General features: G+C 62.6%; 1 protein-coding gene across 3 annotated transcripts; it reads right to left on the bottom strand.

Moving 5' to 3' along the window:
• Positions 1-1626: 1626 nt before the first annotated feature.
• ULK1 (unc-51 like autophagy activating kinase 1) lies at positions 1627-23104 on the bottom strand. Of its 3 annotated transcripts, none has more exons than XM_046024767.1 (28): positions 22771-23104; positions 22199-22291; positions 22077-22118; positions 14295-14327; positions 13959-13995; positions 13226-13399; positions 13063-13136; positions 12721-12822; positions 11721-11779; positions 11557-11639; positions 11170-11220; positions 10962-11050; positions 10152-10305; positions 9292-9352; positions 9103-9192; positions 8512-8634; positions 7365-7513; positions 7156-7242; positions 6614-6882; positions 5995-6185; positions 5596-5705; positions 5371-5514; positions 4789-4982; positions 4456-4628; positions 4245-4363; positions 3929-4086; positions 3178-3313; positions 1627-3092 (listed from the first exon to the last, which is right to left on the bottom strand). In XM_046024767.1, exons 1-28 carry the CDS (start codon positions 22879-22881, stop codon positions 3037-3039), a joined length of 3162 nt encoding a protein of 1053 aa, XP_045880723.1. In that variant the 5' UTR covers positions 22882-23104; the 3' UTR covers positions 1627-3036. The 3 variants fall into 3 exon arrangements, with proteins under 3 accessions (XP_045880723.1, XP_045880725.1, XP_045880724.1); XM_046024769.1 differs by having other exon boundaries at positions 13883-13995; positions 22771-22818; XM_046024768.1 differs by lacking the exon at positions 9103-9192.
• Positions 23105-24524: the final 1420 nt, after the last annotated feature.

Here is a 24524-nt window from a genome sequence, read left to right as displayed (position 1 = left end):
CATCAGGTAGGAAGGATGGAGGCATGTGTCCCCGCAGGAGCCTATGCTAGGGTCCTTGTAGGAGTGAAACTGGCAGGAAGGTAAGCACTGTGACAGGTCAGAACTGCCCACTGTCAGGGGAGAGAGGCTCCTGGTCACCTGTCATTGGGGAGCAGACCACCACACCTGCTCCCTCCTCAGACCCCGCCAATGACGGTGGCCAGCCTGAGCCTGGTCCTCCTGGCAAGGGCCCCTGTGAGCCTGGGCAATGGTGAACATGCCTGGAATGAGCTGGGGAACAGGGAGGTCCTCGGATAGGAAGGAGGGAGCCAGCCCCTCCTGCAGAGTTGCCACACCCCACACCCAGCCCTCACCACCAGGTTCCTACACAGGGGCCTTTCTAGCAGTTTAGCCGTAACTGCCCAAACTTGGAAGCACTGGGGTGTCCTTCAGTTGGGTGACTGGATAAAGTAACCCACCCAAACAATACAGTATTCTTCAGGGCTAGAAGGGAATGAGCTACGGATGCAGAAACCTCAGATGTGTCTTACGTGAAAAGCAGCCAGTCTGAAAAGGCTGCACGCAGGATTCCAAATCTGTGACGTTCTAGAGAAGTTGAGATTATAGAGGGAATAAAAAGGCCAGTGTGTGCCAGGGGTTGGGGAAGGGAAGGAGGAGGCAGAAGAGAGGATGGCGGTCAGTGAAGTTCCATGTGACACCGTGGTGGGGGACACGCGGGCACAGGTGTCAGCCCCCAGAACGGACAGCAGCAACCACGGACCAGGATGATGATGGGCATCCGTGTAGGCTCCCCCACCGCTGCAGGGTGTGCGCAGACAAACAGGGGCAGAGGAAAGGAGGAAATGAAACTCTGAAGCCTATTAATTGAGCAACAGAATGCCACAATTCTCTTAATCCTCTGGGCATTTCTTCCAGTTACTGATAGACCAGGAGCCCCACAGAGCGGAAGCGGCTCCACCTCCCGGCCCCGTTTCCCACCTGCACAGCCCTTCCTGTCTGCAGAGACCGCTCGCACACACCAGGAAGGCATGCAGGACTCAAAGCCCCAGGGCCCCACCTTCCCAGGCCCCAGGCTCTGCCGCCGCCTCCAAGGCTCTCCGTGCACTTTCATGTAATCCTGCGGTTAACCTTTCTGGTAATGAGTTATTTTTAAAACTCACAGAAACAGTATACAGCCTTAAGAATGCAAATCCTGCACCTAACCTACCTAGAAATGGCCAAACAAGCACCAGAGACGGTGCTGGAGATCACCAGGCATGAAACACTGCTCCAACAGCAGCACGGCCAGGATCCAGACAGATGGCATTGGAGAGGACGCGGAGAAAGCAGACCCTCCTGCCCCCGAGACGGGGCCGATGTGGCACGGCAGCCACGCAGTCCAGAGCTGGTTCCCCTCTCAACCCACACCCCCCTCCCAGGTGTCCCCCAGGGACTAAGACTGTGTCTTAGTGGGGGTCAACGCAGCCCCAAACTCATGTCAGAGCACCTAGTGTAGCCTGAGCACCTAGTGTAGCCCGGGCGTCTGCGCCCTGGGGGTCACCGACAGGGTGACTCCTCGGGATGCTGCAGGCCCCCGGGCTGCAGTGTTAGACGCAGTGTGAGACACACTAGAGACGCCACTCCCACTCAGTTCCAAAGGTTTATTTCCTTCAATCAGTATTACACAATGTAATGCAAATGGAGGGAGTGGGGGAATCACACGAAACTCCTTATTAAAGTAGACTAAGGGTTGGGTGCCGAGTGGTGGAAACAGGATGGGCCGGGAGCACACACGCCGGAAGGCGGGAGGCATGGTGGCCCGCTACCTGCGTTCCCTCCCGTGGCACCAGCTGGTGGCCTGGGTCCCAGCCAACCGTAAAGCAGTAAATACGCACGGGTTCCGGCAGCAAGAACAGAGCCACAGGCCGGTGAGGGAACGACTCACAGGGCTGCTTCCGAGATTTCAAGTATTGCAGAGAAATGAACACACAGATGTCCGCGTCTTGATGTAAGACCTTAAACCCCTCGCCCAGGGCGTCTGGACCCAGGCAGGCTTCGTCTGCCCTCTCCAAGACACAATGAGGGGGGCAAGGCAGAGCCTCCCTGCCGGCCACCCCAGAGCAGCCAAAACCCAGCCTGGGGGTGGGGCACGACTTTGGCATCAAACTCTCTGTGAAAGCTGATGGGAGGCCTTGCACAAGATCGCCCCTCGCCTGCCCACCGCCTCCAGGTCAGTGCAGCGGGAGAAGGTGCAGGGCTGCCTTCCCAGCCACCATCGGCCTCCACGAGACACTGAGGACCCACCCCATCCTGCCTCCTGCTTCCAAAACAAACCCTAAACTTCTACAAATTTTCTTCTTTTGTTAAAAAAAAGAGCTGCAGAAAAATAAGACATGTTTCAGGAGTAAAGTGTAATAGACTTCAACGTCTGTTCTGGGTTCAGAAAGCTTGGTGCTTCATACTGTCCGTCCCTAAAAGAACATTTAAATAAGACGTCTGTGTCTCCCCGGGAAGGTCCCGGGCAGACAGCACACACGCTCGCATGGCTATTTATATATGTATATATGTATATAAGTATGTACACACGCCTCCTAGCGCAGCAGGCAGCACTGCACCTGCATAAAGTGCTCCGTGATTCACAAAGCTGGGTGGGTGGTTGCGGGGAAGGAGGGGGACCAGGTGGCCGCACCTTCTGGCCAGAGCTGTCTCAGTGCCTCCGCCAGTCCTCAGCACAGCGGCCGGCATCAGGGCTGCCCCAGGGTCTGGCTGGGGTTGGGGACCGGCTGCATGTGCCCACCTGCCTTCAAGGTGGCCAGGAGCTCAGCCCACTAGTGAGGCGGTGGGGGGACTGCCCAGATTCGGGTGCCCCAAGGCCCCCACAACAGAGTTCAGCCGTTTGGCTCGGGAGCCCCCCAGCCTCTCCCCGGCAGCAGCAGGCAGCACCACGGCCGCAGGCTTGTTGTTCCACTGAGCCTGGCCAGCCTGCCGCCCATCAGCCTGGGGGACTGGCAGAGGAGAGCCAGCCCCTGGGACCCCATGAGCCAGGCACCCCGCAGGTCAGGCACAGAGGCCGCTCAGCAACGCCGAGAGTCTCCGCTCGATGCACAGCTTGCCTGCAACGAGGGACAGCTGGGTTAGGAGGCCCCCGCTCCCCACCCCTCCCCTGCAGCCTCCCCTGGCTGGCCCAGCGGCACTCACACTTGGCGATGTTCTCCACGTCCGCCTGGTCACTGAGGATGTGCTGCAGCCCCTCCATGAGCAGCAGGGCCTTGTGGTAGCGCTGCACACAGTCCTCCCGGCGGTGGAACATCTCGTCCAAGGCGGCTGACTGCACCTGCTCGCAGGAGGCCGGGGCTGAGCCAGCTGGCCCGAACCCTGCACCAGGCACACAGGGACCAGGGACTAACTGTTGCCACGCACACAGCGGGCGGCTCAAATGAGGACACGGCCTGCAGTGAGGACCGCCAGGGCCACGTGGGGGCCTGAATGGAGACTCGTGCGGCCCCAGGCCGCAGCCGCCGTGGAAAGCACCCCCTGGCAGCACCGGCTGTGCCGGCCTACCTTGCTACCCGTCACCCCTGCAGAGGAGGCAGCACACTCTCCCTCAGACGCTTGCTGTGCCTGCACATTTACTCTATAAACGAACATTCTCAAACACAGCCTCCACCTCACAGCCAACTCCTCCTAGGCACCAAGACCCCGAAGCCATGGGAGCAGAGGAGGCCCGGGTTACCGCGGGGTGCGCTGTAGCGGGACCGCCTGCCCTGGCAGCTCCCGGGGAACACACGCCCACCGGAAGGCTTGAGCACCGGGCTTCCTACTCGGACCCAAAGCCCAGATAGGCTCCCAGCACAGGCTGGGCCTGGGGAGCCCAGGGGTGAGCACCAGCAGGGGGACCCCGGCCTCGAGCCCAGCAAGTAGTAGCCCTCCCGTCCACCGTGCGGCCTACCGTCTGCACTGCGTGGCTGAAGATGAGCTTCTCGGCAGTGACACTCTGGATGCGGTCCAGCAGCCGCTGCTTGTCCAGGAAGAAGCGCCGCAGCCGCAGGCTGAGCCCTTGGCAAGACACCACGCTCGCCTTGTACAGCTCGTTCAGCTTCCGCACCACTGCGGGCAGGGCCAGGGCGAGCACGGCCTCCGTCAGCGTAGTCCCCTTCCATCCCTGAGAGCCCTGGCTGTCCTCTCCTTCCCCCCACCTCTCCCCGACCTTCTGCACCTGGCCACCTCTCCGGCCTAAGTCGCAGCCCCTGGGGGCGAGCACTCACCCTGCTTCACGGTGGATGATAGGCACAGCTTGCCAGCCCGGATCTGGTCGATGGCAGTCTGCAGGCCCGAGGACAGCAGCTCGGCCACCTTCAGATAGAGCACCAGCTGCTCCGCGAAGCTGTGGGGTCGCAGACACGTCAGGAGGAGCAGGGGCCTGGAGCCTGGGCCGCCCCCCACCCACCCCCGCCCGGCCCTGCAGGGCCCACGCACCCCCACTCCCGGCTCAGCAGGCTGATCTGGTCGGCCACCACGCTCTCCTGCAGCTGGGACTCGGGCCCCCCGGCTGTGTCGCTGGCGCTGCCCCTCAGGGCCGCAATCTCCAGCACGTGCTGGACAAAGACCAGCGTGAACCGCAGGCTGTGCAGGATCTCCGTGTGCTCTTGCTGCGGAAGGAGGGGAGCTGAGGTGGCGGGCCCCTCCCCAGACTTTCCCCAACCCAGGACACGCCCTCCTCCCCCCCTTCCCTCCTCAGGACCTGCAGCCCAGCCACCACCCCCACCCTCCCCAAACCAGGACCCACCGCCCACAGCTGGGGGCCCTCACCTCCATCAGTGTCTCCTCAGGGAGATCGGGGGCCTCAAAGGTCACAGCCCCCTCCAGGTTGGCAGTGACAGGGTCGGCAAAGCCGCAGCAGTGGCCAGGGGCCGGAGCATCCGGGGCAGCCTCCCCACAGGCCCCGAGGGGCAGGTGACGGGCAGAGGAAGAGCCAGCGGAACCAAATGAGCTCGAGGAGCCCACTGCAGGGAGAGACCCGTGGGCAGCCGATTCAGGACGTGCTCCTCTCAACTCCCCAACGCAAACCCCTTCCCACCTGTTCTGCACGCCTAGGTCTACACTCCTCCCCCGCCCCTGAGCAGAGCCCACCGCAGATGCCCTGTCCTTCCTGCCTCCTGGGCCACAGCAGGTAGGCCCTCCAATACTGAGGCAGGAGCTGTGGGTGCACCTGGGCCCGAGCCCAGGACCCCTGACCCATGAGGACAGCCTTCCCAGGGCGGCTGCAGGCACTGGGGTTGTGGGTACTAGGCCTGCTCCATGAGTAAGAATGACACTGCCTCCCACTTCTGCCTTCTGATCTGCACTGCCGCTTATGCCCTGCAACCTGGAGGAGCACCGTGCAGTCCTCACCTGAGAACACCCTGGCACGGGGACCCTGGGGTGGCGTGGTCCCGCTGGGGGGCGAGCCCACAGTGAACACCACGGGAGACGGGCTGTTGGCACCCCCAGCACGGGCTCCTGGGTGCAGGTTCCCTCCGAGGCCAGCAGAGGGCGCTGCAAAGAGCAGGAGGAAAGGCTCAGAGCCTGAGCGTCCCCACCCGCCCCCAACCCCAGGGAGGCAGCCCGCCCACCCACCGATCTCCATAGGTTTCTCCTGCAGGCTGTCCGTGCTCCCCGAGTCAGGGGCCTGGGTCCCAAACGCAGCCTTAAGGAGCAGATCAGTGAGGCGGCCGGTACTGAGGGACCTGCAGGGCGAGGAGCCTTGAGGAGACGGCCCGGGCCCTGGCCCACAACGCCCAGCCAGCCCTCCCTAACTCACAGCATGCCAGGCACACACGGCTTCTTGTCTGCTGGCCGTGCCTGCCCTGGACACTGCTAGTGGCCCCCGTGAAAAGACACACCAAGTGAGCTCAGCAAGGCTCCCAGAGGGGGGTGGCGCAGACAGCAGCCCTACCCACACGCGGGTCCACTCCCGGCTTCTCCTCCCAGCACGCGGGCGGGCGAGTCCAGTCGGGGGAGTCCCTTCCCACGCACCTGCCAAAGGGGCTCTTGTCTTCGGCAGGCCGCAGGCTGGGGCCCAGCTGCGGCCCCTGGAACGGTCCTGCCTCGGAGAGGTCCGGCAGCGTCCGGTTCCGCGGCGGGGTCATGACCACACCCTGCCGGGCCAGGAGGGCCAGCAAGTTCTGGGAGCTGGGGGTCTTGGGGAAGTCGAAGGCAGGCATGGCCTAGGAGGAGTGGGCGGGGAGCTAAAACGGACCACTGCGAGGGCGCGAACAGCCCGGTGAGGGCGCAAACAGCCCAGCGCGGCCATGGCCCCACGCCTCCATCACCGGGTGTCCACAGCACAGGCGCGAGACCTCATTTGCTGCAGGAAAGCAATACGCACCCTGCACATGCCCAACACCCAGGCAGGCACACGTGTGCCCTCAGAAACCCCGCGTGTTGCTACGGGTCTGGCCCTGCTTCTCCGAGAATACTACGGAGACTGAGCTAAGCAGCTGGCGCGAGCAGTGCCAGAGCCCATGGGGCACTTGCGTTTCTGGGGCCCAAAGCACGTCCCACAGGCATCCTGCCAGGCGGGCCGGAAGGGGTCCTTGGGGCAGAGCCACACTGGCCGCTCCCTCCCTGCCCTCCCAGCTCTGGGGCCCATTACCTTGGTGGGGGAGCCGAGGATGGGGGGCAGGGGGTTGCGCTGCAGGAAGTCAGGCAGCTTGGGTGAGCCTCGCAGGGGTCGGCAGGATTGCAGCCCGTGGGCCGGCTGTGGGGGGCTGGACTGGGGGTGGCCGAATGCCACCCCCAGGGGGTCCGTGGGGGGCTTGGGCAACTTAGGGCGGACGACGTGCAGGTCGGACAAGTTGGGAGCGCTGTGTAGGCGACAGCCCAGCCCAGTGGCATGCGCAGAGTGCTCAGGTGCAGAGGAGCCTGGGGCAGGACAGGACAAGGCCAGGTCACTCCTGCGTGGGGCCCGCCCAGCCCAGCAGCAAGAGGAGCGTGCGTGAGGCCCTCTAGCCCGGCCTACTGCCCCTACCCAGTCACACTGCATGGTGCGCGTGGACACCGAGTCCCCCCGTACCCCTCCACAGCCACAGCCTGAACTTGTGAACAGTCCCCCAGGACCCAACCCTCCCTCCATGTGCACCAGGGACCGTGGCAAGCAGGAAGCTGCCTCTTGCCCAGGTCCACGGCCGCACCTACCCGGACGAGGGGATCTGCCTCCCCGCATCTCGGCTCCTTGCGGGGAGGGTGCCCCGCTCCAGCCCGGCCGCTCGGGGAGGATTCCAACTTGAGGAGAGAGAGGGGTCACCAGGGTCACACAGGGACAGAGAAAGCCAGTCCCCTCCCCTGACACTCCAGCCCAGGGGGGATCCCCTTCAGCAGCTCCCACCATGGGCATCCAGGCTCACCTTGTGGAGATGGTGTGTAGGGCCGGCCCCCTCCCAGGGACAGCTTCCTGGCCAGGGTGGCGCCGTGCTCAGCGTAGGACGGGGGGGACGGACTGGGGCGGGCAAAGCCCAGGGGGCTGGTGCTGCCCGACCTGCGGATGGCGGAGGACCTGGGGACAGGAGCAGGTGTGGGGAGGTGAGGCCCCAGCCACATGGTGAGGGCCATGCCCATGCCAGATGGCTCCACCCTCCATCCAAATAACGGGTCTCAGGAGCCTCCGAGGAGAATGGACCGCTCACCCTCCTGCCTAGAGCCAATAAGTAGGGAGCAAAGAACCCCAGTGTTTCCCTTGGGCATCCTCAGACCTGTGGTCACAGTCCCTGCCAGGACAACCACTAGCCCACAGGAACTCTCCATGAATTAAAAAAAACGAGGGGGCCTTCTCCTGTAGCATTTGTTGAAATCTGTCAAAAACCAATACTGAAGGGTGCCTGGGTGTCTCAGTTGTTAAGCGTTTGCCTTTGGCTCAGATCATGATCCTGGGGTCCTGGGACTGAGCCCTGCCTTTGGCTCCCTGTTCAGTGGGGAGCCTGCTTCTCCCTTTCCCGCTTCCTCCCCCCGCCCCCGTTTGTGTTCCCTCTCTGCCTCTCCCTCTCTCTACCAAATAAATAAAACCTTTTTTAAAAAAAAAAGTCAATGTGGGCGCCTGGGTGGCTCAGTGGGTTAAAGCCTCTGCCTTCGGCTCAGGTTGTGGTCCCAGGGTCCTGGGATCGAGCCCCGCGTCGGGCTCTCTGCTCAGCGGGGAGCCTGCTTCCTCCTCTCTCTCTGCCTGCCTCTCCGCCTACTTGTAATTTCTGTCTTTCAAATAAATAAATAAAATCTTAAAAAAAAAAAGTCAATGCTGAGTTTTGCAAATTCAAGAAACCTTGCTAACGTCTAACAGAAAGCAATCCTAATAAACCTAAAACCTCCACACATCCTAAAACGGTAGCAATGAGATTTACACAGTGCACACCCTGCACAACTGTACATGTGGGACCCTGTATCACTCCAAGGGAGCTATGGCGGGGGTGTTCCCACCGTAGTTCTCTAGGGCACACCCTTTGCCCCCAGAGGGACCTCTATAGTCAGTCACGGGGGTCAAAGGTAAGAGGGGACTATGCTCACCGTGTGGTCTGGTACTGGGTAGGCGACTGCAGGTTCTGCTCAATGCGCTGGTAGTTGTGCACCTGCGTGGGGACTGGGATGGGGACGGACACGCCGCACCTGCTGCTGAAGGGGCCGGCCCGGCTGCAGTGGGAAGAAGACAAGCAGGGAGGAGGGGGGGATTGTCAACAGAAACAGCATACTGATCTAACTCCAGCCCCAAACACCAGGCGGCAGAGGCCACGGAGGCCGCCTGCTTCCTCAGCTCTGCACAGGCCATCATTCTGGCACCCAGAACTGTTCACGCCCCATCCCAAGCACCCTGTGCCACAGGGACATGTGATAGAAGGCCGGCTGGGGCTGCTCCCCCATTTGGCTCTGGGGCCCTGAGCCCACCTGGCCCCATAGCTCCCTCCCCACACCCCCCCAAATCTACATCCCTCCCGCCACAGCCCCCCATCCTGGGCCACCCACGAGAAGCCAGCGATCTGCAAGGCCTGAACAAGGACAGGACCTGTGGACACAGTTCTTGCAAAGCCCCAACTGGGGCTGGGGCCCCTAACCCCAGCTTGGGGCCCCTCACAGCCCTACCCCACCCCAGGCCCTGCTCACCCTGAGGGGCTGGGAGAGCTACTGCAGGGCGGGGAAGGAGATGGGGTCCGGCCACGGCTCTCCAGGCCAGCAGAAGCCACCAGTGAGCTCCTGGTACGGACAGACAACATAGACAGGACAAAGGAACAACTGCCAAGAGCCAGCATGTCCCTCTCCCCAAACCAGCAGCAGGCAGGGCAGGGGGCTCACCCACTACACATGAGGCTGTCCGGAGGAGGCTTGACACCGGCTGCCTCAGCCACCAGGTCACCTGCAGACGGGATACAGGTGAGGCTGGGCCTGGGTACCTCTCATACCAGGACAAGTGTCTACTCCACGCTCCCGGGCCACCTCACCCACCACGGCTCCCTGATGGCCCCACACTCCATTCCAGATGGTGGGGGGAGGCTCCAGGCAGGGGGTGGGTGGGGGAGGCAGCACTCCCAAGTCCCCACTTCTGTCCCCCAACCTGACCCGACCTCGGGCTCTGAAGCAGACCCTGGGTGTGCCCTGTGTTCCACCCTTCAGCCACCTCCAGGCCAGGCAACTGCGGCTTCCAGCCTGGGCCTGACCCCTCTTCTGGGACCCTGGGTCCCACACCTGCCCCATCAACCTCTCTCATGGCCCTGTCTCCCGAATCACTGCCCTCCTGGCCCTGCCCGGGAGATGTAGGGCCAATCCCACCCTGCCCCGTCCCCAGAGTCATAGGATGGTCATAGGCAGCAAAAGGAACTGTCAATGCCCAGGGTCATTTTGGGAGGGGCTGGGGGGTCGCAGAGGCCTGAGAACCAGTACTCAACAAATACTGAACTGACAGCACCTGCCTCCCTGCGAGCAGAGACCAGAGGGCAGGGCCAGAGCACAGGGACTCAGCGTACAGACCAGCCACAGAAAAGTGAGGTGACGTGGTCTGGACTCCCTAGCCAAGCCGACCTGGTAGGGAAGCTCCCAGAACCACCGAGGACACACACAGAGACAGGTTTGCAAGCACGTGCACGCGCACACACCCACACACATGCAAGCACGCAGGCACACACACGCTCACACCGAAGCTACTCCCAGCCTCTGACCTGGAAACTGGGCTGGGACCATGACGAAGTCATCCGTGTCGCAGGATGAGTCCTTGCTGCTGCCGCCGGAGCCACGGGAGCCCTGCAGGAAGCCGGCACCGTCGGCCGGGGACGTCAGCGTCTTCTGGAGCTGCTGCTGCATCTCTCCCAGGGACTGGGGGTCACAGGGGAGGTCACTGAGACTCGGCCCCAGGGCCTGGGCAAACCAGGGCTGCAGGGTGCTGACATGGGGCTCAGCACGCCCTCCTCCCCATCAGCTCCTGCATGGTCTACCGCCAGCTGGGCCCCACAGGGACAGCCCCCAGGTGCAGCCACCCAGCTCCCAGAGTTCCTGAGACTAATTCCCCTGCATCTCCATCTCCTGCAGAGGCCCGAAAGGGCCGTTCTGCACTCGGGACAGAAGGCATCCCACATCTGCCTTCGGCATGACCAAGAGCCATCCTCTGCACCACAGGCTGGTGCCCCAGGTCTGTGCGCCCCCTCAGCAGGTCCCCCCCAACCCATGCCAATGTGCCGGGGACACATGCGGGGGTGTGCTCCAGGACGCAGGACCACCCCGCTCCCGTGCCCACACGCGCACAGACCAGCACACACAGACCCACACCTAGCAGGCCGGCCTCTGGGACACGAGGGCTGGTGGTGGGGAGTACAAGCGCTTCTCCCAACTCGTCCCGCTCTGACCTTCCACAACCCGAGCGTGTCTGTCCGCAGCTAGTGCGAACAGTGGGTGTCCTGAGGACATAGTGTCCCCAGCGTGGGGACGAACCCCAGGGGGAGAAGCCCGGGCCCAGCCGCCAGCGCAGGACTCACCGGCGGGGAGGCCAGGTGCGAGGCGGAGCTGCTGCTGGAGCTGCTGCCGGAGCCCGAGCTTGGGTACGAGGGCACAGGCACAGGAGGGGCTGGCGGAGGGCACAGGTCAGCACACGGGAGGCTCCCACCCCCCCACCAGGTGTGGCACCTGCACCCCCATCCAGCCCCGTCAGGGCCTTGGGGGCCCCAGGACCCTCAGGGGACTCACACTTCTTCACAGTGGCGCTGGCGTCGAGGAAAGGATGATGGAAGAACTCGTCTGCAGGAGGAAGGCCAGGAGAGGCCTCAGAGCCCTGAGCCCAGGGCTCCCACACGCCAGTGCCGCTGGGGCCTGAGCTCCCGCAGGCATGGGAACCACGCAGACGGAGACAGAAACAGCCCCAGCAGGTGGCTCCTCATGCCCCTGGCTGAGCACCACCCACCCCACCTGATGGGTTTTCCTAGTGGCACCACTTCCCATTGTAAAACCGGGGTTTTCACAGCCTGTGGGTGCCCAGGAGCTGAGGGAGGGCAGCACGTGTCCCGGAGGCCGTGCCCCAACCCGGTGGGCCGTGAGGAGCAGACGCGCGCTGCGGGCTGGCCAGGGGCCACTCACCGAAGTCCATGCGGTCCTTGTGGTTCCGCTGCAGCAGGGCAAGCAGCAGCTGTCTCAGCGGGGCTGATGTCTCCCTGGGGATGCTGGCGGGGCAAAGACAACATGATCCGCTGCCCACCCAGGGTCAGCAGAAGGGGCAAGAGCGGGCAACACCGGGCACTTACGTGGGGACCAGCGTCTTGTTTCTCTCGTAGAAGAGGCGAAGGTCCTGGGGGCTGCTGGCCTGGCAGGGGACGGCAGCATGAGCGACCCTCAGAGCCTCCAAGCCCCACGCGAGGTCCCCCCAGCTGTGACAGCAGGCCAGAGCTTGGGGCCCTGGACCGAGCACCGCAGGCACTCCATGCTCCCAGGGATTGCCACGCTCCTCTGCCCCATCCAGGCTGCAGACCACAAAGACCACATAACGGCGCCAGGCCTCCCTCCCCACTAGGGCAGAGTAGTTAGGGTGGTCTTGGGTATCTGTTGGGACTGGATGTTTGCCTTTTGAAAGAAAACAACAGTCCCTGCACCCCACCCCAGCAGAGAACCCCAGCACCAGCTTTCCCCTCAGCCATCTGTGCTCACCGCAAGCGGCCGCGTGCCTGGCACCAGTGAGCTGCCAAGAGCAGGACAGCACCCAACCCTCTAGGGTTGACAGCGAGGGACAGCCCCCTGCATGCTCACGTGGGGAGGAACGGCAGACGGGGGGTACATGGAGCAAGGGGCCAGCCGAGGTCACCAGGCGGCAACGGCTGAGAGCTGCGCCATTAAGCCAGAAGTCACGACGGGATGTGCAGCCCGGCACAGCGAGGCTCAGAGCCCCTGGCCCTCTGCAGCCCCACTGCTGACCCAGCCACTGCTTTCACACATGGTGCCCCTCGGGGCCTAACCCCCATTCAGCGCTTCACGCCAACAGGGCATGGGCAGGAGGGAGGGTACAAGGCTGGGTTCAGACATTTACCTGGGCACACTCGGGTGAACGCTGGAGCTCACGGACTCCAGTGTGGCCTGGAGCAGGACAGGGCCCCACAGGACTGTATGCTAGGGAGCCACGAGACCACCTCACACTCGTGAGCAAAGGCTGCCAGCCTGCGGGACTTGGCGGCCGAGCTGGGACCCAGAGCCAAGCGTCAGGTGCAGGGTGCAAAGTGGTACTAGACCACGCCTGACCTGGGGCTTGCTCACCTGGAAGGGCGCCTTCCCCGTCAGGCACTGGTACACGATGGTGCCGATGCTCCACAGGTCTGCCTTCCCGTCATAATGCTGGGACATGATAACCTCGGGGGCCTACAGGGTGTGAAGCATTTGAGTCAGCACCGTGGCTGGGACGGACACAGCGTACTGCGACCCGAGTCTCGTGTCAACACCAGCCCATCAGAGACGCGAGCCAGCTGGTACCCAAGCGCCACAGGTGTCGAGAACAGCGGTCCAGCCACACAGACTGTCCCCCCATGTGCGGTGAGGGAGGGGGATGGGTCATGACTCATGTCCCTCCCACAGGGCCCCGGGGAGAGGCGGCCCGCCTACCATGTACATGGGGGAGCCGCACAGTGTGGCCGCCATCATGTTGCTCTGCAGGTACCGAGCGAACCCGAAGTCGGCTGCGGGGTCGGGGGGGAGGGTGTTCTTGTGAGAAGGGCGGCCCCAGTCCCCCACCCCCCGGCCCCCCCCAAGCCGGCCCTGGTCTCACCGATCTTGACACGGATGTTGTTGGGGTTGGCACGGCGCCCACCAGGGTTGGACAGCAGGATGTTCTGGGGCTTCAGGTCCCGGTGGATGATGCCTTTGCTGTGGAGCAGACGCATGGCGCCCGCGATCTGCTGCAGGAAGAGCCGGATGGTGTCCTCACTCAGCGTCCGCATGGCTGCAGGGAGGAGGAGCGGCGGCTCAGCCAGGCACCGGGGTAGGGGCTCCACGCTCCGCAGGCTCCCCCACGGTGACCCTCCACAGCCCCCCGTAGAGCCCACGGGGGCCACGCCCAGTGCTCACCCGCGGGCCCATTTGCTGCCGGGTCTCCAAGCCACCATGCCACCACAGGCACGCGCTGCCACCGATGCACCCTCTCTCCGTCCCCAGGCCTCCCCCGGAGCCCGGCAGAGTGCCTGCCCCCCGCCCCCGCGGTCAGTCAGGCCTTTCTGGGGGCCCAGCACACTCAGGACAGCCCAGCATCCCGCAGAGCAGCCGTCCAGGGGCTTCGGGGACGCTGTAGGGCCAGGCGGCCATCAGAAGGCACCACAGCCCCACCAAGCACATCAGGCCCTGCTCACAAGGGGCCTTCCAGACCCATCTGTCCTGCAGAGCCGTTCCACCTCCCGCAGCAAGTACGGAGGGACAGGAGCCCCCCCACCTCCATCAGGCTGCCCTGCAGGCTGGGTCAGGGTGAGCCTGGGTGCGCAGCCCCTGGCCGAGGGGCGTCCACTCACTGTGCAGGTAGTCGGCCAGGTCCCCGCCATTACAGTACTGCAACAGACCATCGGCACAGCCTGGTCAGCAGCCCTTCCTGGACCACCCACCACCCTACACCAGCCCCCCTGCTTCCGGGCTCCTTCTTGGGGCAGGTGTCCCTCGTAACTCCTACTTGAAGAGGTCAGTAGGGGTCTGATCGCCCCTCAGACACCTGCCACAGCCACCAGAGCTGTGGATGGGGGGGCCCTACACCCATGGACATGCAACCAACTTCTACTCCCCAGGCGAAAAGGAATCAGGACCCAGGAGAGTCCGGCTTCCCTGTCCTCCCAGCCGGGGCCACGGGAACTCACCTCCATGACCAGGTAAACAGAATTGGCCATCTCCTGCAGGACACAGAAGTAGCAGTGAGAGGCGGAGGGGCCACTCCTTGCCCCCACCCCCGGTAGTGCTCCAGGAAGCTCCTCTCGGCCTCAGTGTGACCCACACACTTGGCACCCATGCCCTCAACACAATCCCTGGGCTGCAAGCCAGCAAGGCCAGGGAAGGTAGACCCCCGCAGGCCGCTTTTTTATGTCGTGCTTGGCCCGCTGGGGAGTGGCCAGAGGATGAGGACCAGACTGTGCTGTTTGGTTTTGAGGCCATGGCATGTGGGCGTCACTGACAAGAGCAGGAGCCAATCAGAGCACTCTTATTTGCCAAGCCTGAGGGAGAACCTGAGGTCCCCGGAGCGGGGCCTGGGGTGGATGCTGACCCTGCCTCCAAGGGGCAACCTTTAACTGCCCAGGTCCCTGTCAAGATCAGGGTCAGCCCAGCCCCAAAGTTTCAACAGGGGTCAGCTTCGCATTCTACCCACCCAGTGGGGGACCCAGGTCACAAGGAGGGACACTGCCAGAGTAGGAGAGCCTTGACCCACAAAGCTCAGAAACCACTCCTGACTCCAGGATCAAGGACCCCAACCAAAAGGATTACAGAGGGCTGCGCCAGCCCCTATGGCCCAGCACACAGCCACCCATGGGCTCAGGGTGCTGCTGACATACCCGGCGAGGTCCCCCCAACGAGACTGCAGAGCTCGAGGCCTGGCCAGTCCACAGGCAGCCCCACCACCAGCATCCACATGGGCTTATGCCACCCACGGGCTCCAGCTGCTGGCAGGAGTGCTGCCGAAATCCCCAGGCAGTGCACACGTCATCTGAGGCCCCGGAGACCCAGTCGACCAGGCAGGTGGGGTCTCTGCACACATACAGCCCAGCCCCTCCCCATGCAGTGGCCAGCAAGAGAGGAGGCAAGGAAGTGACTCCAAGAGGGACACCTCTCAACAGCCTTGTGGGGGGAAGTCCCCTGAGACCGATCCACAAAGGCCCAACCTCCAGCAGTGGACTCAGGTCCCAGGGATGTCCCCAAGCCCTACCTGGCAGGACACAGGTCCCCCAGCTCAGCGACCCTGTCACCAGATCTGGCAGGACCTGGGCCCAGACCACACTCAACGGGTATGGAGCAGGGACACAAGCGGCTGCATGGGGGACACCCCATGTTTTTTGGGTTTGTGTTTTTTTAAATATTCATTCATTTAATAGAAAGACACAGCGAGAGAGAGTACACAGCAGGGGGAGTGGAGAGAGAGAAACAGGCTCCCCACCGAGCAGGGAGCCCAATGTGGAGCTCAATCCCAGGACCCTGGGGTCACGACCTGAGCTGAAGGCAGATGAGCCACCCAGGTGCCCCTGGGGACACCCCATGTTATAATGTCAGTACCCCCTAATGAGAAGCCCCCCCAGAGCTCCAGCAACAGAGGGCCGTGGGTTCAAGACATAGCCTGGGCAGCAGGTGGAACAGTGGGGTGTGCTCTCAGGGGGGCGATCCTGACTCACCCCCCCCACCCAGGGCAGGCAGCCTGCTCCAGTGTGCCCCACCCTGCGTTCCCAGGCCTGGTCCTTCCAGGCCAGCTGCAGGGGATAGATAACACAGGGGCAACTCCAGGAGAGTCCCCCGTCTCCTGCGGGGCCAGAGAGGTTAGACACATGGAGAGGAGAGAGCAGGCAGGGGCTGGCAGCCAGAAGGGGAGTGGGAGGCCTGCAGGCAGAGGTTCCAGCAGAGGCCAGAGGGAGGGGCAGGAGATAGGAACCTAGGAGCGTCCCAGGAGAGCAGCCCTTGGGCCACCTGGCTGCGTCCGTCATGGGCATGCCCCATGGTTCCTCCTCACCACGGGAGCATTCTGGCCTCAAGTGGCCCAGACAAGTTAAGTCCCCTGCCCTGAGCCATACAGTAGAGAGGCAGAACTGGGACTTAGGCCCAGGCACCTCCAGAAGGAAGAGCCCTAAACTTACCCCGCCAAGCCAGGCCAGGCACAAAGCGACAGGCAATACAAAGCCAAGCGCCCCCCCCAGGGAGTGACCCACCAGGACTGGCAGGGAGGCAAGGGCTGTGTGGTAGCAGTGAGTACAGACCCCTGGCCTGCCTCCCTCTCCCCCAAATCTGGGAGTGCCCCAGGCCCCATGACCACCTCCCCTGGAAAGAAGGCCCCCCATGGCAGAAGTGACAAGAGTCCCCTTTGAACATCAGAGCCCATAGGGCCCAGGCCCTGTTGGAGGGTCCTTGCCCCACACACGAACCACAGCAGGCTTCCGAATGTGACAGTGGATGCCCTCCCTCCAAACACCGCACCCCATGGGCCCCTGGGGCCCCAGGCCCGTTCCCACTCCTGCACATGCCCCATCCCTGTGGCCCACTATTCCCAGTGCTCCCCAGGGCCGCACTCCTCCCCACAGGAGATCAGGGCTGATCGCCTCCTCCAACACCTCCCGTCCTGAGACCACCCTAAGCCACTCCACGGCCTGCAGCTCCTCCCTGGACAGCCCGTGAGCAGCAGGCCAGGAGGCCACTGGGGCTCTGGGGACCTAGACACCTGCTCCCGCTCTGATCGTGGTCTCTCCACCTGCAGCCTAGATCAGCCAGGCCAGCCTCACCCCAGCAGGCCTCCAGGTGGGGAGCACTGAGGGCCGGCAGGGAGAGAGCACAGTAGGCCTAGGGCCAAGGGCAAGGAGCCAAGCCAACCGTGCAGGGGGCAGTAAGGCTTGGGGTGAGCCAGGGAAGCCAGATGGGGGTCTCCCATGACCTGGGCCAGAGCACAGCTTCAGACTAGCCCCTCCCTGCTGGCATCTGTCTCCCCACCTGTGACACCCTGACTCCACTGGCCATCCCTGGCTGGGCCACTTCCCAGGTGAGCTCAGGAAACATGGCCAGGCCTGGGAAGCAGAAGCCACCTCCAGGGCGTCCTCAGCCTGCCTGGGTGCTGACAGTGAGCCAGGTCCTGAGAGAGCCCCGCCGCACTGCTACCCGCCCCGACAGGCACCAGGAGAAGGTGCAGGTAGAGCATCTCCCCACCCCTGGGTGGGGAACTTTTCCAGACGTGCTCCCTGCCCGGGCCCCTTCCCATTTTCCAGACAAGCTCCCTGCCCCAGCCCCTCCCCAGAGCAGCCGCACCATCCACCTGGGGTCAGGCCCTCCCTCCGGCACTGCTAGTGGGTATCCCCCACCCTTCCCTGGGATGCCATGTGGTTGGGCCCCCCAGGAGAAAAGAGCTGGTCAGCACTACCTAGGTGGCCACGGCCGGCCTGCCCCTGCCCAGCTCACTGCCCACCCACCACAGCCTCATGCTCACCTGTGAGGGAGCAGGGACCCCACGGCTGCAGGTACCAAGCCCCCTGCTCAGGGTCAGTCTAGACTCAGTATACACTTGAAATAACCAGAACAGCTTCCCCCCTGGGGGAGGCAGATGGGAACAGGTGGCCTCTTCTCATCTCATCCTCAGGGGAAGTTCTTGGAAACTCATCACAACGTTACACAGAAACATATGCGTGGCCAAGGCACGGGTCCGCCCCACAGCCCATGGGGAACAGGGGCCCCTCACGGCCCCATGGCCAGCTACCCACATGCCCTGCTGCCCTGCTGGCCTAGGAAGTGGCGGCTCCCGTCCGTGTCACAGCCCACAGGCCATGGACACGGTTATACAGGGGCAAGGGAGGGGCAGGGCTGGGCAGGGAACCCTCAGTCCCGCCCCCCACTCCATGGATGGGGGGGCGTGTCCCCGCCCTAGCACCTGACGTGGACAACATGACAAAGTCTTTACAGGGAAATGACAGGGAGCCCTCCGCATCTCCTGGCAGGGTGCCCACAGGCCCCAGGGACGGGGCTGGTCCGAGCATCCAGGCACGTAGGAGGCCACCCCACCATGGGGTGCTAAGGTGCTTTGCTTAATAGGATCCCACTCCCTGCCTGGGCTGGGCCTGGTAGGTGGGCAGGCACTGACCTAGTTAACTCAGGGGACGCTGGCCCTCTTGGCTCCAGAAGGTGCCAAAAGCCCCAGCGGGGGCCAGAGCACAGCCGCCCACAGGAGCAGGGCCACTCTCCGCCCCAGGCTGGCCTCTTCCAGCCAGCTCCCTGCAGGGAAGGGTGCCCGGTCCCCCCCTCCTTGCTTGGGGAGACTCCTACAGCTGCCGCAGGGTGGCCTGCCCCCACCCCGCCGCGCACTCCGCCCAGCACAGTGGCCCTGCCTGGGAAACGCAGGGGACAGGGCAGGGGAGGCGTGAGTTGGTATGAGCCCTCAGAAAATAGAAACCACATGCTCCTCCCAGAGACGCACCAAGCCCTAGTGGCCACACACCACGGCGACACTGCAGACGTGACCTGCACAGATCCCTGAGCAGCTCCGTCCTAGGGCACTGACCCAGACGGCTGATGACAGGACACCACACAGCCCCAGAGCCCCCACGCCAAGAGCACATGGCCAGGCAGCCGAGCTGGGGGGTCCAGGGCTCAGAGGCGGGTGGACCGGCAGAAAGATGTCCCCACAAAAGGCAGCACCACAGGCTCCCCAACCTGCTCAGAGAAACTCGGGCTCGGAGCTCCTGGGGCCAGCCCCGTTCGAGCTCTCTCCTCACCTAAATGGTCCCCAAAGCATTTTATGATCTGCGTTTCCCACTGCCCAGTATATGTTCTACTTCAAAATTCTAATTTAAAAACATTTTTAAGCTAAGAAAAATAGGTAAGACCACAATAACACAACCTTACAGGCATTTCCAGAAGCACCGGACTCTCCCTCAGGCCTCCTCACCAGCCGCCAGCTTGGAACCTGGTACAAGGGGCTGCCACCCAGCCTGCACCCTGCCCACCGCCACCCACCCCATCCCGGACCCATGGTCCCTCTTGGGGAGGAAGGGCAAGGCGGCAGACCGGCACTGCCCCGAAAAGGCCCTCGAGTAAGCCAGCAGGAGGTTGGCTGGCTCCGTCTGCGGCCAGGCCGGCCCTGAGTGAGTCATGTCCAGCTGTGGGAACCAGCCGGCCTTGGGAGGGAGAGGGGTCCCTGTCAGCAAGAACTGGGAGCATCAGCCCTCCTCCCAGGGCATGCCAGGTACAGTCCTAATCCTGATTCCTGCAATGATCACCCTCCCTAGGAAAAGCACGTCCAAGATACCACCTACCACACAGGTGTAGACTCGATAGAAGACCACAGGCTCCAGCTGCCTCTCCATGGGTCAGGGGGCCTCAGAATAGAGTACAACCCCCACCCAGCACCCACATCACCTGACAAACGTCTCTATTCCTATTCCATAGGGCTACAAGACAACAATAGAAAATGAACAATCTCAGAGAAAATAATTGCAACATATCACAAAAAGGTTTTCCTTAAAATGTAAAGAGTTCCTACAAAGCAACAACATTTACACAGCGGTTGTTACGTGGCAGACACAGATCTCAGCACAAACACCCAACCACACAGGCATACTGTTACCGTCTCCCATTCTACAGATGACACTGAGGAGCTTGCCCAAGGTCAGTCACACAAGTAAGCGAACTGAGGAGCTGGGCTCAGACAAAGACAGTATGGTTCAGGGCCCATGCCGCCAAACATGATGCCATTCAGCCTCAGTAAAAAAACACCAAAGACATTAGGCCGAGAGCAGGCAGGATTCCAAATACTCACACACCGAGATGTCGAGCCTCGCTCACAAGAAGTGAGAAACATGGAGATGTCATTTTCCACTGAGATCAAAGTCTGACAACCGACCTCCCGGAGAGGCTTTGGAGAGACTGGCCCTTCCGTACGCAGCCCTGCTGCATGTCCAGTCCAGCCTCTGGGGACCACAGTTTGGCAACTGTACCAAACTAGAAGTCCACAGCCCTCTTACCTAGGGATCCCTGTCTAGGAGCCTGCGCTGCAGATACACACCTGGCCCAAACTGAGCGCAAGGTCACGAGCACGCTGCCGGTGTGCTGGAACCCCAGAAAAGCCCACGTCCCATTAGTGGGGGACCGGATGCGGTCAGCTATGGAATGTCGGGCAATGGAACCCAATACATCCTCCAGTAACACCCACAGCCGCATGGGGACAACAGCTACCAAGCACTCGGGGCTCACCATGGCCGTTTTCAAGCCCACATGTGACACCAGGGTCTCCACCCGGAAGAGGTGGAGGCACAGACACGTTAAGATACTTGTCCAAGGACACACAGCTGGTTTAAGTTCAGAGTTAGTTTAGACCAGGACTGGAACTAGGTCACCTAGCTTCAGAGTCTGGACTCCAAAGCGGTAACCTTCCCGGGAGGGGGGTGTGATGTCTCACATACAGACATAGAGATCCTCCCTGAGATACGGGCTCCGGTGAAAACGGCACTGACCGACAGAGGCGGATGGTACTGTGGTGGAGCCGTACGTTAAGAACGTGTTTTTGCCCCTGAAAAGACCCAGAAACCGCCAACGTCGGTGTGGGGGCAGCGGGGAGAGAGAGGGGTTACCTTTTCCCAGGCCACTTTTATAATCGATTTTTTTTCTTGTGCCAAATTACTTATTCAAAGTTTTAAAAGCTATTTTTCCCAGGTCCTGTGTGTCTCAGAGAAGTCTAAAGACGCAGGGGCCTCCGCACGCCCCAGGGAGTGAGGCACAGAGCCTCCGTGCACTTCCTCCAGGCGGGGGAAGCTGAGGCCGCTCACGCGCTCACGCGGGAGGAAGCGCACTGCCCACAGCCAGGTGTGTGGCCCAGCCAGGAGGGGGCAGGAGGGAGAGGACAGGGAAGCGGGGGGAGAAAGAGGGGGACCGCCCTCCTGGCCCTGGGACACCGTGTCTCAGCAGCCCAGTACCCGGCTTCCAGGTACTCGCTGTCACACTGGACCCGTGCCCTCCCATGTCACCTCCTGTCATGCCATAGCCCCCAAGGCCACCACCCGGCTCTCAAGGGGGAGGGCGGAGGCCACCCAAACACAGACAACCGGGCTGGGAACTTCCCCTCAGCCAGGGGCAGGTCCCGTGGCCTCAGTAAACAGGTTTCAAAACCATTAGTCAGCACTTTGGCCCGCAGATCCGCCTCAGGTTCCCAGTCCCCAAACTGGCTCTCCAGGGTCCCAGACCCTCACCGGAGCCAGGCTCCACCTGCGGCCCCAGGGGCGGTGAAGGGACCCGGGGGGGCCTCCGGAGGGGGCCTCCAGAGGCGGCCGGGCCTGAGTGGACTGCCGCCTGGCTGCCGGCTGCCTCCGGCCTGGGCTGTCTGGCCCTGACTGCCAGCTAGAAGGAATCTCCGCGGGCCCCTCCCCTCCCCCAGCCTGACGCAGGGAGGGACTGGCCAATGCCAGGCTGGAGCAGTGTCAACAAACAAGCTGCCGGCCCAGACAGGTGGGCCAGGCCTTCGGCACCTCCCTGCCCCAGGCCTGCGCCCGGGACAGGACCCACGGTCCAGGCCACTGGGTCAGATCCCCCAAGGCCCACGCCACAGCGAGCCTGACCTCCGTCAGTCCCAGGAAGGCGACCTGTGGTGCCCTGCTGGTGCCGGCGGCAGACAGGCTGCTAGGGCCGGCAGGACTCTCCCCACATGCCCAGAGGAAGCAGGCCCTGAACTGGGCCGAGAAAGAAGTCTCCAAGGTCCTGCTCAGGCCTCTCAGTTGGACAGGCCAGACAGCGATCTACACCCGGGGGTGCCCAGCTCCTCCCAACACAAGACCCTGGCCTAGAACCTTCCACTACCCAGCAGGGTCTCAGCACCTGGCTGACCTGGGAACCACGCTCGTGGGGCCTGAGGCTGTGCGCCGGCCAGCAGGGGAGGGTAACACACCCCCTCCCCACCGCCGGGGCACCCAGAGCCTTACCTGGAAGTCGTACAAAGCCACGATGTTTTCATGTTTCAATTCCTAGGACAGAAACCAAGTTTCTTAGGATTAAAACTAACTCATCCCCCACCATCTCCCTACGGCTTCCAGAGCCCACTCACCTTGAGGATCTTGATTTCCTTCCCCAGCAGTGTCTGGGACTTGGCCAGGTTCTTTTTGTTAATGCACTTGACCGCTACCTCCAGGTCATGCTTCTAAAAACCAAGCATGGATGTTCCTCAGGGGCCGGGAACCCAGAAATCCATAGAGGGCCACCCCCAGGCCAAGTAAGCAGGGGGTGGGGGGGGTGGGGGGGGGTTTCCAATGCCAGTGGAAAGGCCCCAGGTGTGGGGTGGGAAAGATGCACTGTCCGGGGAAATAGGGAGCCCAGGATATGGGGACAGGGATGAAGGGCCCATGTGGTGGGGTGGGCATGAAAACCCCCGCGGCGTGTGGTGGGGATGGGCCCAGGGATGGGGATCCTCGGGCATGAGGAAGAGATGAGGGTCCCCGAGTGTGGGGCGGGGTTGGGGGTCCCGGTATGAGGCGGAGATCGGGGGTCCCCAGCTGTGGGTCAGAGATGGGGGTCCCGGGTGTGCGGTGGGGATGGGGGATGGGGCGCCCCGGACGTGCGGGGGAGAGGAAGGGGCGCCCCCTCGCCGGGGCTTGGTCCGGGCCCGCCGGCGCCCCTCACCTCCCGGTGGCGCCCCTTGAAGACCACGGCGAAGGCGCCGTGCCCGATCAGGTCCTTGCGCGAGAACTCGAACTTGCCCACGGCCTCTAGGCCGCCGCGGCCGGGCTCCATGGCGCGGGCGGGCGGCTCAGGCGGCGGCTCGGGCCGGGGGTGGCGGGCGGGGGTCGCGCCCCATCGGGAAGGCTGGGTCCGCCTCCAGCCCCGCGGGCCGCTCGGGGCGCACTGGCAGTCCGGGCTGCTGATCCCAATCCCTTCCCAGCTGCGACTCCGGCCGGGGTCCAGGCTCCGGCTTGGACTCCAACGGGGAAACAAAAGAGCCGCGGCCGCCGGGCCCCAGAGCCTGAGACGCCAGCGCAGGCGCAGAGAGCGCCTGGGGGGCGGGGCCGGGGGCGGGGCCTGACGAGGCGGCCGCGCTAAGTGGGCGGTAGGGCAGGCGGCGGGGCGGGGCCCTTCGGGGGCGGGGCCGTGTCGGGAGGCGGGGCCGTGTCGGGGGCGGGGCCAGCACTCGACTCGCCCCTGGGGGGTCGGGGGGAGGCGAGGTTCCCCGCTGCGACAGAGCCTGGAGTGCTTCATCTCTGCACATCGGTACTAGTATGTGGACGTGGCTTGCGCACTCGAGGGACGAGGGACCGCACAGAATAGATCGGGCTGCTTTAGAGCTGTCGCATTTTATTTATTTTTATTATTATTCTTTTTTTTTTTTTTTCTTTTTTTTTAGTAGGCTCCACACCCCAGCGCTGAGCCCAACTGAGGGGCTTGACCTCAGGACCCTGAGATCAAGACCCGAGAGGCTGGAGAGTCGCAGGCTTAACCGACTGAACCACTCAGGCACCTGAGGTGATGCATTTTAAATTGTGTTCAACAGGGCGCCTGGGTGGCTCAGTGGGTTAAGCCGCTGCCTTCAGCTCAGGTCATGATCTCGGGGTCCTGGGATCGAGTCCCACATCGGGCTCTCTGCTCAGCGGAGAGCCTGCTTCCCTTCCTCTCTCTCTGCCTGCCTCTTGTGATTTCTCTCTGTCAAATAAATAAATAAAATCTTTAAAAAAAAAAATTGTGTTCAACAGTAACAAATTGTCTGCCACATTGAACCAAAACATAGGAAATCAGAGGGAAAATTCCCATAAATCCTTTCACTGGGGTGATACACAGCGGATTCCAAGACACAGTGTTAAATAGACATGTGCTCGGGCTTAAAGTGCCCCAAAGTTTAGAATTAAGAACTAGGCTACTAGCTGTCATTTAGAAAGTCCTGTGAGGCTGTGAATGTATATGTAATACCCCGGAGAACGCGGAGCCCAGGGCGTACCACGGCCAGTCCGGCCAGTCCGTCCCCAGAGTGACTCATTTATTTCTCCAATGATTCCATGAGATGCTGGAATGCTGTTCTATCACCCTTTGACAGATGAGAACGTTGAGGCCCAAAGAAATGTACCCAAAGTCACACAGCAAGCAAGGAGAACAAATTCTCATGCAAGAAACTGCTAGCAGGGGCTGCCTGGGGAAGAGTCGGTGCTTTTCACTACCTTGCGCACCAGCGTGAATTATCCTTTTTTTTTTTTTTTAAGATTTATTTATTTATTTTACAGACAGAGATCACAAGCAGGCAGAGAGGCAGGCAGAGAGAGAGGAGGAAGCAGGCCTCCTGCTGAGCAGAGAGTCCGATGCGGGGCTCGATCCCAGGACCCTGGGATCATGACCTGAGCCGAAGGCAGAGGCTTCAACCCACTGAGCCACCCAGGCGCCCCAGCGTGAAT

Source organism: Meles meles, chromosome 12 (genome assembly GCF_922984935.1).
Source record: "Meles meles chromosome 12, mMelMel3.1 paternal haplotype, whole genome shotgun sequence".
NCBI classification, from domain to species: domain Eukaryota; kingdom Metazoa; phylum Chordata; class Mammalia; order Carnivora; family Mustelidae; genus Meles; species Meles meles.
Note: the sequence above shows the minus strand (reverse complement) of the source record. Positions and strands in the feature narration are given on the sequence as shown.

What these genes read in the sequence shown, in the direction of transcription:
- ULK1 (XM_046024767.1), bottom strand. Translation starts at nt 22,881, where the DNA reads ATGGAGCCCGGCCGCGGCGGCCTAGAGGCCGTGGGCAAGTTCGAGTTC. An exon ending in CAACATCCGTGTCAAGATCG is followed by an intron (nt 13,137 to 13,225) that starts GTGAGACCAGGG and finishes CCGACCCCGCAG; the next exon opens with CCGACTTCGGGTTCGCTCGG. An exon ending in CAAGGACCGCATGGACTTCG is followed by an intron (nt 11,221 to 11,556) that starts GTGAGTGGCCCC and finishes TTCCTCCTGCAG; the next exon opens with ACGAGTTCTTCCATCATCCT.